A 16,931-nucleotide genomic window follows, 5' to 3' on the forward strand; every position below is an offset into this window, starting at 1 on the left:
GAAACAGAATAAATTCCTGTTGTTTCAGGACACTTGGTTTATGGTCATTTACAGCAGCCACAGAAAACTAATATGAGAGAGGCCAGTTTGGGGGCCGCTGGGACAAAGTTTGACATTTATCTACACTTGGGAATAACAAATAATAAGGGAGACTGGAGGGAAACACGTACAGGTCTAAAACCATAAGGCAACGTGTGATCTGACATATTTAAATCTGTCTTCCAGGTCCTATCAGACCACTACTTTGAAAAGAATTTTCAAGGGTACCACGTGTAGAACCCAGCTGACCGCTTCCTTCACGATCTCTAATGTAGGTGTCAATCCTGAAATATTTTGACCAAAGTGAAGACCTCCGGCCAGCCATTCTGAAGCAGTATTACGTGCTCCCTCAGTCTGTCTAGTTCCTTCAACTCTCCTCGCCACTTACTTCGTCGTGTCAATAAACACTCGCCTAATAAATTAACCAGAAAACCTGAGTTAGGTCTTCAATAAACAATATGTAAAATACTAAGTAAAATAACAAAGATTGGCCAACTCAAAACTAATTTCTGGTAGATAATGGGAAGGTGTCAGGAGGAGGTGCCTTCCTGAATATCTTGTTTTATTATTTTTTTTATCTCCATAAACAACTGGACACACTGCGCATCACAGATAGTGAACAGAGATGTGGTGAAAGAATGTCTAAGAACTGCAAGAGAAGAGAACGTGAAAAGTGAGAAGTACCTGACTACATGCTGTTCCAGGATTTGGCAAACTACAACCTAAGGGGCAGATGCAGCCTGCTGCCTGTGTTTATAAATAAGATTTTACTGGAATACAGCCACGATCGCTTGTTTACATATTGTCTCTGGCTGCTTTCTCGCTCCGATAGCAGCTAAGTGGTTGTGACAAAGACATATGGCCAATGATGTCTAAACTATTTACTGTAGGGCCTTTCCCAGAAAAAGCTGGCAAGCCCCATTCTGTTACTACATCGCGTAGCCCAGAAGGCAGTCGTCACTGAGTGCTGACCAGGGCATTTACACTGTACTAGGTGCTGAGAAGTTAGGCGAATGACTTCGTCTCTATTCTCACAAGATCTTAATACGGTAGACAGAACAAAAACTGTATACTCCAGCTAATATTTAAACTTGAGACGTGGGCTCTGGTAGAAAAACAAATAGCAAAAGAAAAGAAAAAAAGGAAAAAGAAAACCAAATAGCACCGCAGTAGCACAGAAGGAATTATTAAGTGGAGAAGGACTCCCAGAGAGACAAAGATGTGTCATGGGAAGCACGTGATCAGAGTAGGCCTTTCCTCAAAAGGGGGAATCATATCATCATAGGCAAATCAGGGAAAAAAACAGTTGCTGGAAAACACAACAACCACCAAACAAAAACAAAACAAAGAAGAAAATTACAACCAGAAAAAGAAAAAAAAAAACAAAACACCCACAATACTGCAGCTTTTAAAATGTAGTCATCAACATTTCACAGAAATCCTCGAGTTCTAAGATACCTATTCATGTAGCTCACCTTGATTTGGATGATGTTGCTGCTGAACTACATGCTCCTTTATTCAAATTGAATGTAACTGGAAGAAAAAACAGTGCTATAGTTTTTTACGTATTTTACACATTTCATTTCCTACACACACACACACACACACACACACACACTTCATTTATACACATATACGTATATATTTCAGGGAAATTATAACACTTCTCAGATAAGATACCACACCACATCCACACAGAAGTTCCCGGATGGTCGGCATGAATGAGAGCTGGAATGCTCCTATCCAGAGATGATAAACTCCTGCAGAGAAGCGCACTGGGCAGATGCTCAGCGCTGGGAAAGGCTGCCTTGGCTGTTCTCCACCTCCACTGTCCCCTTCTGCCCTTGCTAAGGGGACAGGACTCCAATTTTGTTTAGGTGTTCACACTTCTCACACTGTGTCTGTATCCTCTGTAAATTTGCATGTTGAAAACCTAATGCTCAAAGTGATGGGATTAGGAGGCAGGGGCAGGGGCAGGGGCAGGGGTGGGGGGGGGAGGCTTTATAAGGTTCTTTTGCTCTAAAACAATCAAAATAATCCAGCTTCCTTTCCCAGCGACTGCCTTTGACGTGGAGGCTGATAGGGTCTGGCCAGTGACATTCCGAAGGAAGTCTGCTGGCTGGAGGAGTGTCTTCTAGGTAAAGTTTCCTGGCTCACAGGGGACTCTAGAAGAGATGCCCTCTGTCATCCTCTGGACAATGCTGGGTCTACATACAATGGCCGAAAGTGCCCACAGCTACCTCGTGTCCCGCTGCTGACCGATGGCCTGGCGTCCGGAACCACCCTGCCCCTGGGACTCTTGTTAGAGCAAGCTATTTCCTTACTACTGAGGCTCCCTTTGGTCAGTTTTCTTACTTGTAGCTGAAGGCATCCTACCCGGTTCATCGTTACAACTTTTTCACATATGGGCGAGAACAGTGCGATCCAGACACAGTACAGGTCTTGCTCCCAAACCTGTTGCTAGTTTTTGGCAGGGCCGATAGGAAAGCATCCATATTAGAAGAAGAAGAAAAAAAAGTAAAACTACCTTTTTCTTCATCATTTTCTCTGCTTAATTCCGTAAAAACAGGAGCCTCCTAAAAGGAAAAAAAAAAGAGTGTGAAGCTTTGGTTTATAGTGCATTTGCCATCAGTACTCAGTAGGCCCAGGTGCTGACTTCCTACCCATTGTTGCAAGGCAGCTCCAAATACAAGTGCAAGGTGATTAAGATCCTAGCCAAGAAATGACACGTACTGCAAACATCCTTCCACTGAGCACTATTCCAAAGCGGGGAGAAAGTGACTTCTCTGGACCAAACTGCAGAAGTTTACCTACATCTGTCTTCCTGCTACAATTTAAAATGGAAACAACATAAAACAATAAACTTTAGAAGTTTTAGCTAGAGGATTACCTTAAAAAAACAAAACCTTTCTATATTGTGGGATGGTTTACTGTTAAGATCGAGAGTCTAAGACGAACTCAGGAAGAAGTGCAGGTAAAACCCACCTCTGCACGGTATTGGCTCTGTCGCCTGCCAATCTCGCAATCTCTCTTATGCCTCAACTATTCTATCTTTAAAACAGGGATAACGTGCATATTCAGAGGTATCATAAGGGTTAAATACGATATAAAGGAAACACTTAGCATCATGCCTGCAAGAGTGTTTGATTAAATGTTAACTGTGGTTTCTACTAACAGAAAAGATGTTCTTATAAATAAAACCTTAAAAAAAAATGTTCTTGAGATCTAACTGAGATATTCTTTCCTTAGGCAATGTCCATTAACATCTTACAAAAGACACAATGTTACTTTTAAAAAAACTGACATGTTTAAGTGTGGAATGAGGAAGCACTGATCAGTAGGACTTCTTTTACTGGAAGATGCTATTTATACCTGGAAAGTATGAATTAACTTGAAGGTCTTAATGGAATTAAGCAAAAATGTTACAAAACAACGCTATTCCAAAAGGTAAACCATGTTCCTCTGCACAAGATGTGATCCTTCTTAATTTCCACAATAGGAAATTATAATTTTCCCTCCACTGAAAACAGAACTTTAAATTTTATTTTCATTTTATTTTAAAGGTTATTTGTTTTTTAGAGAAAGAGAGTGCAGGGAAGGAACAGAGAGAGAGAATCCCAAGGAGACTCCACACTGTCAGCGCGGAGCCCAATGTGAGGCTCAAACTCGCAAACCATGAGATCGTGCCATGAGCCGAAACGAAGAATCGCATGCTTCACTGACTAAGCCACCCAGATGCCCCCAGAGGTTTAAAGGTTTTTTTTTTTTTAATTTTTAATGTTTATTCATTTTTCAGAGACACAGAGAGACAGAGCATGAGTGAGGGACGGGTAGAGAGAGAGGGAGGCATAGAATCTGAAGCAGGCTCTGAGCTGTCAGCACAGAGCCCGACAGGGGCCTCAAGCTCAAGGACCACAGGATCATGATCTGGGCCAAAGTCAGATGCTTAACCGACTGAGCCTCCCAGGTGCCCTCAGAGGTCTAAATTTTAAAAAGGTAAAAGAATTTCAAGAATACAAAGTTTTTTCAATCTTAGGCAGGGGTTAAATTTTACAACTACAGGGCTTTAAACATTGTTTCTATTTTAATATAGATGGCGTAAATACATGCATATGAAAGCAGCACCATATTACACACGCACAGCCACCCACTTATCAAGGTCAATTAACATGGTATAAAAGTTGACTCATAAATGGATCTTTACTTTCTTATTGCCTTTTCCTTCCTGCGTCACTCTGTAATAAACAGCTTCTATAAGACACGCACATTAATGATCAGAGCAGCTGTATTCATAATAGCCAAATCCTGAAAACAAGCTACATTTTTCTCAGCAGCACAATGGATCAATTGTGTGATATTCATAAAATGGAATAGACATCAATTTTAAAAAGGGTGAAACACTGGTAGGAAAGGACACAGGTGCAGTAAACATAAAGAACATTCTGTCTGAGTTAAAGAAGCCAGACACAGAGAGAGTGTACCGTATGGCGAAGTTCATATGAACTTTGACGAAGTTCAAGAACAAACTGGCAAGTAACTAAGAGTGGCACATCAGAACACCGGTTCCTTCCTGGGGAACAGGGAATATTAACTGGGAGTGAGTATGACACTGAAAATGTTCCGTATCTTGATCTGGGTGGTCATTTCATAAGCTATCCATCCATCCATCCATCCATATGTAAAATTCTACTAAGCTGTAACCTTAAGATTAATGCACATCATACACTTTAGCACATGTATCTTATACTACAATAAACTGTTTTTTTTTTTAATGTTTATTTTTGACAGAGAGAGAGAGAGACAGAGCATGAGCAGGGGAGGGGCAGAGAGAGAGGGAGACACAGAATCCGAAGCAGGCTCCAGCACAGAGCCTGACGCGGGGCTCAAACCCACAGACCGCGAGATCACGACCTGAGCCGAAGTCGGACGCTCAACTGACTGAGCCACCCAGGCGCCCCACACAATAAAGTTTTCAAAATACTAAATGGCTAGGAGCGCCACCTATGTCACAGGCTATGCTTTCCTACGCACACACACAACTTTTGGTATGGAAGCACCATGAGGCAGGGAGTTTTTATCTTTTGTTTACTGCTCTTTCCCCAGTACCTAGAAGAAGGCCCGGCACATAGAGGGTACCCAATAAATATTTGTTAAAATAAATGCCCTCCTCTAGTTATTCTAACACCTGAACCACCTTCCCCATGCCCTGTCTCCCCATTTACCTGGGTTCGGCCTGTGGATTTTTCAGGCCCACAGGTTGTATCTGCCTGATTCAAATAGTCTACATCCTGCCCAGGCTGGGGCAGGCGCTGGCACCTAGGTTCCCACACTGTGTTTAACTCCAGCATCGCGCTAAGTACGGCCGAGTAATGTCATCTGCTGTGTCTCCCCCATTAGTTATCACCTGCACCTTAGCCATAAGGAAGCTGAGGTTTAGAACTATAGAATTCTATAAGATCAAGAGTCAGTAAGTCAGAGATGGGACCCAGGCTGGCCTCGACTCCAGAAGCTGGCCTTTTAGACTCCGTGATGCTCATTCTCCTCTTCGGTAAGGAACAGCATCTGCCAAACTCAACTCGATGCTTAAAAATTTTGCTTCTTGAGACCTTGTCCCATTGCCTCCCTGAATGACACTGCTGCCCACCTGTTCTTTCCCTTCCAGACCTCTTCTCACTTGTTCTTCAATAAACTTGGCTGTCTTCTCTTCATCATCAAGGTCCTGCTTCTTCTTTTTCTCCAGTTCCAGTTGCCGGCGGATAGTTTCTGGGTCCCTGTCGATATACTGAATATACCAGCCCTTCGGCGTCTCATCCACCTTGCACAAGCCTTAAAAAGAAAAAAAAAAATAACAGGTAAACTCGCACACAACCAAAACTAAAGGGAAATATAAATGCGTTCCATCTTTGCGTCATGTATTTATTCTTTCAAATACACTATTCAAACACATTCAAATACACAAATTCATGCGGCCCACGGATTTTCCATATTCACAGTTGATAACAATTAGATATTTTAAGTGGGATACTTTATCTCCTTGAACAGAAAAAATTATCATTCTGATTTTTAACTACCTGGGCTAAGTCAACTATGTACGCCAGGGAAATACAGGAAAGAAGTATCATCTTGCTTAGTAATTATTTAACTGTGTCTAAGTATCTAACATCCAACGAGTACATGATATTCTACTAACTTAATAGAAATTTGCCCCGTAAAATGGAATCAAGTAACACACTGAGTACGTGATACATGTCACGGCTCCTTGCCCTCTCCCTCCAAGTTCATCCTATGAAGATTAGAAATGGAAAAAGCTGCAGCAAATTTTTAAAAAGCTCCTTGCGCGGGGGTAACAAAAGCCTCAGAAAGTAAAATGAATACGGGGGCGTAAGAGGGGGAGGACTGGAAATAACCCTTAACCCGCATGGGAGGATGTGCTGGTGATAAATCCGGGCCCTGTCAAAAGAACCGTCCCAGATGCTCGCGTTCGGGTGGAACACACAAAATCAGTCCTGGAAGATTATGCTCCCCTCTGCCAGTTTTTAACTGCCCTGCTCGCCCTCTTTTCGTAAATGTACACAGAAACCGTGACAATTCTGTCTCTGCCCCCGAGCCACGCAACAGCTGCTCAGATCCTGTCTTATTCTCACCTTCTCTGCCCAGCCACTTGGTAAAATCAGTCAGAGTCTCCCACTGGGTGGCATTCATGTGGATGTGCTCCCGGTGGCTGATATACTCATTGTACACGATGTTGTTGTGGACTCTCTTAGTGCCTGAGAACAAAACAGCACACCGTCAACCCGGAGCAGGTTTACGGATTAGGAAGTTATTGTGCGCACAATACCCAGATGCTTACCAAAGCGTCTCCTGAGAAGTTCTAGAAAGTCATTTCGGAATTCCCTAGTAAGGAAAGGAAGGAAAGCATTAAGCTAATTCTACAAATACAAAGCCACCATACAGTGTGAATGCCCAAATGATATATGACACATCTATGTGACTACCTGTTAGGAACCCTCAAGAACTGAAAAGGGAAGGAATCCCGAAAGTTTACAGCTTTCGAGGATTTCAGTTACAGGTCAGTTTGGAGCTGAGACTCCCAGGCTTGGCGGAGCAACCACAGCACAAGTGACTCCACGGGTCTAGAAAGGTTCCTCCGTGAAGTCTCTTAGCGTGACTGAGTGTGGCATAATAAAACCATTCTTCCGACAATAACAAAACTTGCCTGATTCCACGTGAAATTGGTACTCAATGTGTCCCTCTGCACGGAATACACTGTGTTACGTGCTGGGTAAACACAGGTGAATAAAACCTAAATCTTGACCCAGGTTCCAATCTAGCAGAACCAATCATAACACGAGGCGAACTGCAAAAGAGATGTGGCACAATGTCACGGAGTTGAGGGATGCCCGCTGGCGATCTTTAACGTGGCGGGGAAGTAGACATCAGACCGTATAGGTGGAGAGGAAGAGAAGGCCACTCCCAGCTGGCAGAGAAACACGGAAGCATCACGTCTGGGAAATGATGATCTCACCGAGCTAACGTTGTGAGTAGACAGAAAGGAGGGACATGGTGGGACAGAACAGAAGAACGGGGCGGGGGTGGAGGACACAGCTGGAAAATAATGGCGGGGCTGATCTTTGAAGTACCTCGAATGTCATGCTCAAGAGGGTGGGTTTTATGCAGGCAGTGGCAAAGCACCAAATAATTTACTTGGGAGTTAGTCTGTGAAAATCTGTGATCTAGAAAGACAGTCCTGGGGAAGACAGAACAAGAATTCTCCAAGTGTGGTCCCTACAACAGTAGCATCAACCCTACCTGGGAACTTGATAGAAACAGCACGTCTCCAGCCCCAGCCCAGATCTACGGAACCAGAATCTGCCACTGTCGTCACAGGCCCTCACGGTGATTCTGACGCACGTGGCGGTTTGTGAACCATGGGCGTAAAACACGGACAGGAGGGACAGAAGCTGCGGCCGGGAGATCAGTGAGGAAGTCACGGAATTAATTTAGGTGACACATGATGAGAATGATGACTAGGGCTGGGAGAACGGCGAGGAGGTGAGTTTAAAGGACACCGTAGAGGAGAATCAACAACAGGGAAGTCCCAGCTTAGCATTCCGAGTAGGTATTGTCAGCCAGCACACGGTAGGCGTGGTGGACAGAGTACCGTGCTTGGCTTTAAAATGTTGGCTTCGGGAGAGCCTTCAGAAATATAGATTACAACTGCCCAGGAAAAAAAAAAAATCTACAACTTAGGACAGATAATCAGGAATGAACAGTAAGACTGAGGAGTCACCCAACACAAAGGGAACAGCTGGAAGAATGACAGAACTCTTGGAGCCTGGGTAATGTGGACTGAAGGAAGCCGAGCGGACACCCTGAGGAACATTCCTGCATTGGAGGAGCTGGGAGGAAAGGAAGAGGGGCTAAGGAAGCAAGCAGGCAGCAGGAGGAGGAGGAGGAGGAGGAGGAGGAGGAAAGCCAGGAAAGAATGGAAAGCAGAGAGATGTTTGTGGGTAGTTAAGAGCGTTATCCACCAAAGAAAGATAAAGAGCAAGATGGAAACTGGGCAGCTACGTGGATGCAGTAAAAGGGGGCGGAGAGGAAAAGCCCAGTGTAGACGGCTCTTGCCAGGATGATATTTCCCCAAATGTGGCTCGTGCAGTCCCGTGGTAATCGAGGTGGTTTCGTGTGGTTCACAGATAAACAATTTTGGCCTTTTTCACCGTGTTACCTGCGTTGATGGCACAAAAGCCACATAGGGGACACCTGCTGGCGTCTTAGCCAAGTCAGGGCAGTGGGCGGCGAGGCCAGCCTGCACAGGCAGCCAGAGTATTCTTCACGGACACGCGCTCGCGGTGAGAATCAATGCTGGTTTCACTAAGAACGTCCTTGACGGGGCGGTGGGACAGCACTAAATCTCAGCCTGCGGGGCTCCGTCTCATACCCTGTGCGCCGGGACGGGCTCGGGAACGCAGCACTTCCACCGCCGCCTGGGGCTTGTCTTGAGCGCAGCACTCGTGCGATGGTCTGAGCCACGCACAGAACTACCTCTGTCACCGCGCACCACTGCTACTTGAAAGGATGACGGACCATCAACTACGGTTATTCAAAATCGGGTATTTCGTAGACATTTGGTCAAAAATAAGCAAAGTGAGCCTTGTCACGTCAAGGAAAAACAGCTGACATTTGTTTATCATTTGTTGCCGACGATAAAATGTGAGCTTTCCGGCAAAAAATTGAATCTGGTAAACTGGCATCGGCCACCTGAGTCCGACGTCCCTCCCAATACTAAAGGACCTTTCCGATGACACTGATAACATTAAAAAGTATGACTTTACGCTACTATGTAACAAAACGTGTCACCATTCGGAACACTCGGTGAACCAATATTTTCCAAATGACCAGTGCATGATGACATAAAACCATGCGTGGGGACAAGCTCCATCTAAAGTGAAAGATCGAGGGATCATAATGTAATAGCGCACAAAAGTTCCCTGACACGGTTCCAGAATCCACGCTACAGCTAATCTTGAAGAAACTACCACGTTGCTGTGTTTTGATGTCGCATCAAAGAACATCCAAAATTATCCGAAAAAGGCTATTAAAGTATTCCCCCGTTCCAACCAGACATCTATGAACAGGGTGGCCTTTCTTTATGTGCTTTACCCAAAACATGTTTGAAACAGACAACTGAAAACAGAAGCGGTTGTAGAATCCAACTGTCTCCTAGTAGTCAGACCCTGAAGAGATTTGTAAAAATCTGAAGCAAAGCTATTCCTATTGTTTTTGTTTGTTTTGGAATATATAGTTAATTTTTATTAAAAAATTATTTATTTTAACACTTAATAGATTTATTATTTTTTTATTTTTATTTTTTATTTTATTTTCTTACTAACACTCCTAGATTTATTATTATTTTAAGTGAAATAATAAATACGCTTCATTTTTTTTTCATTTTTAATCCCTAACTCACAAGTATCAATATATCAATATCAGTCACAAACAAAAGCTCTTCGAGGCTCTTCAATAATTTTTAAGGGTGAAAAGGGGTCCTAAGGCCAAAAGGTCCAGAACTTGGGAAAGAAAGAGACAGACAGACTTAAGACTAAATATTAATAGCAGTAATAATTAATAGCTAATATTAATCAAGTACTCGATACTTTTCTAAACTCTTTAAAACCATTAACTCATTAATCTTTCTATGAAATAAAGAAAACGCTTGGAAGAGGGTACTGTTTTTAGTCCCATTTTACAGATGAGGAAACAGAAGCACAGACAAACGTAAGTGCTTCAGCGAGAGTCACACAGCCCATGAAGGGAGAAGCCTGGCTTTGCAGGGCTTAAAGGCAGGCAGTCGGATTCCACAGCCGTGCTCTGAGCCACAACCGAGTTAGAATGAAAGAGAGTTTTTTTGTGTTTGGAGAGCAAGACTGAATTGTGAGAAACACTTCTGTAACAATTTCATACTGTGACAAATTGTCAAAGGAAAACAAAACCTGAGCACAAGATAGCAGAGCTATCCTGTTAATGTGTAAGGAACAGACAGAGCTCCCAATATACACATTTTTAAGCATATGTACTACATGTCCAACTCAACAAAGCTTATGAGATAAGGATGTCTTCAAGTTACTTACTCGGAGAAGTAATCCATAAACTGCTGAGGATTTTCTGAAGCCAACAGTAGTTGTCTCTGGTGAGATTCGGACATACAATGACACTTAAAGCCATTCTACAAAACATTAAGTAGTGGTTAAGTTCTGATTTAGGTCATCATAACGGGCCCTAAACAGAAGTATTTAGTTAACCATAAAAAGCCCCTCTTTGATAATAAATTGTAACAAAAAAAGAAAAAGAGAAAATCACTAGCTTTAAGCACACTATCATCTTTTTTAAAAAGTTTTTTATGAGGTTGAGTTATGTAACACTGCCCCTCAAGGGATAATCCCAGAAGATTAAAGAGACAGAAAGCTCGTGGCAAGCCGATGTTACTAAGAGACAGGACAGGGCACGGGAACAGAAGAGTGATTTTGTTTTCTAAATCCATTTACCCAATTTTATTGAACATCTACTACATGTAGGGTGATGTAAGTGGTTGGGGAAACGTAACCAAGTAAAATGGGCCGTTAGTGAATTTCACTCACTTTTCTCTACCTCACTTCATTATCCAAAATACATTATGGCATATTCCAGAAATGTCATGTTAAATCTCATGGGATAACTGCACACTACAGAAACCTCGTGTTAAATATACTAAATCTGCACCTTCTTCAGGTGACTATAAAAAAAATGACAAGTTTTGACTTTGTATCTAGGCGACTTAGCATTTACAGCTGATTCTCCACCAGCACCGGCAATGAAAACTGGGCCCCTCCCGCCGTGTTCTCCGTGTCAGTGAACAGTTCTGTCCCACGCCCGGTCACCCAGGCCAGGGGCCAGGCATCCTGGAGTCCTCCTCCACCTCTGCCTCCACTTACCACTAAGTCCGCTCGGCCTCCCTAACACCGCCTCTCCCGTCTCCCCGTCTGGTCTCATGCCACCGGCCCGATGTCAACACCCCATCTCGCTTAGCTGCCTCACCCTCAGTCACCCACAGACGACTGACACGATGCTCGCCTCAACTGTGTACCGCCCGTGCACTACTCTCACTCGCAAGTACCTAAAAGGAAACTTGGTGTTGGTCTCATGAATGAAAAACCAGGGCAGATTCCCGTAGGTTAAAAATCAATCACTGAAATGAAAACAAAACGAGGCCAGTAAATTCTAGAAACCCGTGAGAGTGGATGGGCAGGAGGCGAATACTCTGGATCCGACCTCCTTCCCCTCAATCTTCCAATACTGAGAGAGAGGGAGACGAAAGGGAACTTGGAGGGGCCAACCTCTCCTCCTGCAGGCCACCCTCCCAGGCAGGGGAGTCGATGCGCAGAGTTGAGCGCAAACGGGACAGAATCGCCACAAGTGTCTTACTCTGAAATCGGTAACTAAAGGAAAGAGTTAAGCAGTTATGCTCCTTTTGCCACACAACCTGCGTTTGAGGATAACCAAACAGCTCCAGTTGATGAGAAAGAGCTCAGCCTTACATAAGAATGGTAGCCAATAGGAAATTCTGAGAAATTCAGAAAAATAACCACTTTGCAACTCTTAAGGAAATAATAGACTCAAGCAAGGATGCTAAAACACCGAAGGAAAAGGTTGATGGTAAACTAGATGTATTCCTTACTATCTGCTTGCTCTTGCGAGAGGGAAAATATTCCTTTCTAACATTACCGTCCTCTTTGCTCAGCCATCTCAGCACTAGCAGCCGTTACGGGCCGCCTTGTGCGATGCGATTCGAAACCCGCAGGACCACCTATCAAGTCGTCTTCCCCAAAATATGTAACCTGACCCGAATCAAGCCTTCAGCCCCAAGTTCCAGTTTATAGAACCGTAAGTTAGAGAAGGAGGGTCAAAGACAACCACAAGAAAACTTCACTGTTTCGTATCAGAAAGTGGGAACGCTCCAGGGCAGTTACTGGCCCAGTAGAGAGTCAACGTCAGAAAAACTGAATTAGCAAAGATACCAACTCGAGCGTCCATTGACAGATGAACGGATAAAGAAGACACACACAACGGAATATTACTCAGCCTACAGGAAAGGACCGAGATCTTGCCATTTGTCACAATATGGATGGGCCTCAAGGGTGTTTTGCTAAGTGAAATAACTCAGATAAAGACCAATTTCCTATGACTTCACCTATATGTGGAACCTTCAAAACAAAAGAGTAACGGGCTCCTGGGTGGCTCAGTCGGTTGAGTGTCGGATTCTGGATTTGGGCTCAGGTTGTGATCTCGCCATCCTGAGGCGGAGCCCTGCACTGGGCTCCGAGTTGGGTGTGGAGGCTGCTTGAAATTCTCTCTCTCTCTCTCTCTCTCTCTCTCTCTCTCTCTCTCTCTCGGGGCGGGGGGGAGGCGATCACGTGGCTGAGTCAGTTAAGCGTCCGACTTCGGCTCAGGTGAGGATCTTATGGTTCGTGGGTTCGAGCCCCATGTCGGGCTCTGTGCTGACAGCTCGGAGCCTGGAGCCTGCTTCGGATTCTGTGTCTCCCTCTCTCTCTGCCCCTCCCCTGCTCACCCTCTGTCTCTCTCTCATAAATAAATAAAACATCAGAAATTCTCTCTCTCCCTCTGCTCCTCTCCCCCGGCTCATGCAGGCATGCACGCGCACGTTCTCTCTCAAAAAAATACAAAACAAAAACAAAAACACAATCAGACCTATAAACACAGAGGATAGGCTGACGGCTGTAGGCGGTAAGGAGAGGTGCTGGGCAAACACGTGAAGGGAAGGGAGAGAGAGAGGTGTTGCGGGGTGACAGGTGGGAGCCACACTTGTGACGCGCACAGCAAACGGCATAAATTACGTTGTGCAGAGGAAACCACTGTAACTAACATGTGGGTAATGCGTGACAGCTATACTAGTAAAAAATTAATTAGATGGGGCGCCTGGGTGGCTCAGTCGGTTAAGCAGCCGACTTCAGCTCAGGTCATGATCTCACGGTCCGTGAGTTCAAGGCCCGCGTCGGGCTTTGTGCTGACAGCTCAGAGCCTGGAGCCTGGTTCGGATTCTGTGTCTCCCTCTCTCTGACGCTCCCCTGTTCATGCTCTGTCTCTCCCTGTCTCAACAGAGCCTGGAGCCTGTTTCGGATTCTGTGTCTCCCTCTCTCTGACGCTCCCCTGTTCATGCTCTGTCTCTCCCTGTCTCAAAAATAAATAAAACGTTAAAAAAAAAATTTTTTTTAATTAATTAGAAAAAAAAGAAAAACAACGGAGTCGCAAGGGGGCGGGAGCAAGGGCGAGGGAAGTGGATTCTATATTCCGTTTAGGAATGAGAGAGGATCAAAAGCCCTACTCACATTTTTAGGGCAATGAAACTCTTCTCTGTGAGATGATAATGGATATATGCCATTACACACATTTGTTCAAAACCGGAGAAATGTCCAACATCAGGAGGGAACCCCACTGCCAACTGTAGGCTTTGGTGGTGAAGATGTGAAGCACTAGTCTGTTGCCAAATGCTGATAATGGGGAAACTGTACAAATGTGGGGACCCGGTGTGTACAGATCTCTGGACCTTCCGCTCATCATTGCTGTAAAGCTAAAACTGCTCTAAAAAAAATAGTTTATTTTTTTTAAGCCCTAATAACAAATCCGATTCATGGCTTTTGATTGGGTCTTGGTTTTAACAAAAACTTTAAAAAAAATTTTTTTTAATGTTTTCATTTATTTTTGAGACAGAGAGGGACAGAGCATGAGCAGGGGAGAGTCAGAGAGAGAGACAGACACAGAATCTGAAGCAGGCTCCAGGCTCTGAGCCATCAGCCCAGAGCCCGACGCGGGGCTCGAACTCACGGACCGCGAGATCGTGACCTGGCTGAAGTCGGACGCTTAACCAACTGCGCCACCCAGGCGCCCTAACGTTTGTTTATTTTTGAGAGAGAGACAGAGCATGAGCGAGGGAGGGACAGAGAGAGAGGGAGACACAGAATCGGAAGCAGGCTCCAGGCTCTGAGCTGTCAGCAGAGCCGGATGCGGGGCCCAAACTCATGAACTGTGAGATCATGACCTGAGCCGAAGTCGGACACTCAACTGACTGAGCCACCCAGGCGCCCCTATGCTCCATGATTTTATTTGTTGTTTTTTAAATTTTTTTTTTTAACGTTTATTCATTTTTGAGAGACAGAGACAGAGAGTGAGCAGGGGAGGGTCAGAGAGAGAGGGAGACACAGAATCTGAAGCACGCTCCAGGCTCTGAGCTGTCAGCAGAGCCCGATGCGGGGCTCGAACTCACGGACCGTGAGATCATGACCTGAGCCAAAGTCGGACGCTCAACCAACTGAGCCACCCAGGTGCCCTGAAATAAAAAAAACTTTTAAAAAGCATTTGTGGGAACAAGTGATGAAAATGTGAATATGGACTGTGTGTCAGACGACATAAAGGAATTTTTATTACTTTTTTTTATGTGTGATGACATATATTGTGGCTATGTAGAAAAATACCCAAATATCTTAGAGAAGCATACTTAAGTATTTAGAGATGAAATGTCCTAGATGCTTGCAACTGACTTTAAAATATTTCTGAAACAAGTAAGGCTAGGCGAGTTTCTTAAAATGTTCAATACGGGTAATGGAGATACAAATGTTCGTGGTATTTGTCTCTAGTTTTCTGTGTGAGAATTTCACCTTGACTGTTAGAAAGAAAGAACGGGAGGGGCGCCTGGGTGGCTCAGTCAGTTAAGCATCTGACTCCGGATTTTGGCTCAGGTCACGATCTTAAGGTTTATGAGTTAGAGCCCTGCATCAGGATCCACGCTGATGGTGCAGAGCCTGCTTGGGATTCCCTCTCTCTCTGCCCTTCCCCTGCTTGTGTGCGCGCGCTCTCTCTCTCTCAAAATAAATAAATAAAACTTAAAAAAAAAAAAAAAAAAAAAAGAACCTGACGGGGCACCTGGGTGGCTTAGTTGGTTAAGAATTCCGGTTCGGCTCAGGTTATGATCTCGCCGTTCACGAGTTCAAGCCCCACGTCGGGCTCTGTGCTGACAGCTCAGAGCCAGAAGCCTGCTTTGGATTCCGTGTGTGTGTGTGTGTGTGTGTGTGTGTGTGTGTCTTTGCCCCTCCCCTGCTCCTGTGCTCGCTCTCTCTCTCTCTCTCTCCCTAAATAAACATTAACGGGGGGGGGGGGGGGGAGAACTGGAGACAAATGAAAAAAGAGTTAACTGCTTCACTGTCAGTCAACGTGAGTCCTACTTAAGCATCTCATCCCTCGCCTGCAGAAAACACTGGAGTGGACTATTCCAATTACCCAATGTTCCGCTGCACCGACCCAATCCAATTCAATCTCCGGAGAAAAAATACGACCCTGTCGCTAGCCTGCTCTCAATTCTTCAAGGGGCTTCGTCATCTACCTCACTAATGTGAAAACAAACAAACGCCGCTGGACGGCATACAAACCTTTTCAAGATCTGCCCCGAGACCCCTTGAGTACACATAATTCACTGACTTAAAGCTCACAATCTTCCCGGTAGGTACAATTCTTATTCCCACTTTACAGATAAGCAAACGGGCAGGGGGAATGTAAGTAACTTGCCCAAGCCTACACAGCTAGCAAGTGGCGCCGCTAGGATTCAGAATTCTGACAGTCTGGCCTCCAGTCCACGATCGTCGTCACCACAGGGAGTAATATCCTGGGCCTGGCACACTGTAGGCGCTCAATAAATGCTTGTTAGATGAGTAGTGTGCCAGAGCTTAGCTGTCCTTTTTCATCTGATCCCGAAAAGAGGGGTGAATCCCGATCACCTTGTTTCTCTGGAGTCACGTCAAGTCAGAGATGACTGTTCTGGTCATTCCCCGAGCATCGGGCACTGCACCATTCAACGCCCCCGTTTTATGACAGCTCGAGTAGCATCCCGTCTACGAGAGCTGCAAAGCCTCCTATTTCATTTCTTTTGGGCGGAAGATCGTGGAGGAATGAGGCGTCAAAGATCACTGGTTCCCCTAGATAAACGCTGCGGGTCAGGATGGCGGTACCGAGTTGAGTAGCTGACTCGCCCAGCGCAGAACCCACACGACCAGGACCCGAAGTTCCACTCCCTGACCCCAGCGTCAGGGACTTGAACCTGGATTTCCAGCAGGGCCCCGCTTAGGGCCCCATCCAGGCCCGCTTACCTCGTCCCGGCACTGCTTCTGGCACATCTGGCAATACCAGCGCAGCTTCTGAAGCCCCTTGGATTTGATCCTGTTGGCGATGGCCTTAGGGGTAAGGAAATCTGACTTGCCCATCGCGACCACGGTAGCGACAACTTTGCTGAAGCGCCCGGCCAACCGGAAGCGGAATGAAGCTGACTGGGGCGGGGGCGGGGCAAATAC

The 16,931-nt window shown here is 45.2% G+C and overlaps 1 protein-coding gene across 2 annotated transcripts in view; it reads right to left on the bottom strand.

The window, feature by feature from the left end:
* Nucleotides 1-16,900, bottom strand: part of KIN (Kin17 DNA and RNA binding protein) — a 35,679-nt gene extending 18,779 nt beyond the window's left edge. For both annotated transcript variants that reach the window (XM_043564725.1, XM_043564724.1), the window contains exons 1-7: nt 16,731-16,900; nt 10,671-10,765; nt 6,890-6,933; nt 6,684-6,806; nt 5,684-5,865; nt 2,567-2,615; nt 1,515-1,572 (exon numbers count right to left, since the gene is read on the bottom strand). In XM_043564725.1, the coding sequence (XP_043420660.1) occupies nt 1,515-1,572; nt 2,567-2,615; nt 5,684-5,865; nt 6,684-6,806; nt 6,890-6,933; nt 10,671-10,765; nt 16,731-16,844 (665 nt within the window). In that variant the 5' untranslated portion in view covers nt 16,845-16,900. The remainder of the gene's footprint in view (nt 1-1,514; nt 1,573-2,566; nt 2,616-5,683; nt 5,866-6,683; nt 6,807-6,889; nt 6,934-10,670; nt 10,766-16,730) is intronic.
* Nucleotides 16,901-16,931: the final 31 nt, after the last annotated feature.

The sequence above is a fragment of the Prionailurus bengalensis genome, chromosome B4 (genome assembly GCF_016509475.1).
Source record: "Prionailurus bengalensis isolate Pbe53 chromosome B4, Fcat_Pben_1.1_paternal_pri, whole genome shotgun sequence".
NCBI classification, from domain to species: domain Eukaryota; kingdom Metazoa; phylum Chordata; class Mammalia; order Carnivora; family Felidae; genus Prionailurus; species Prionailurus bengalensis.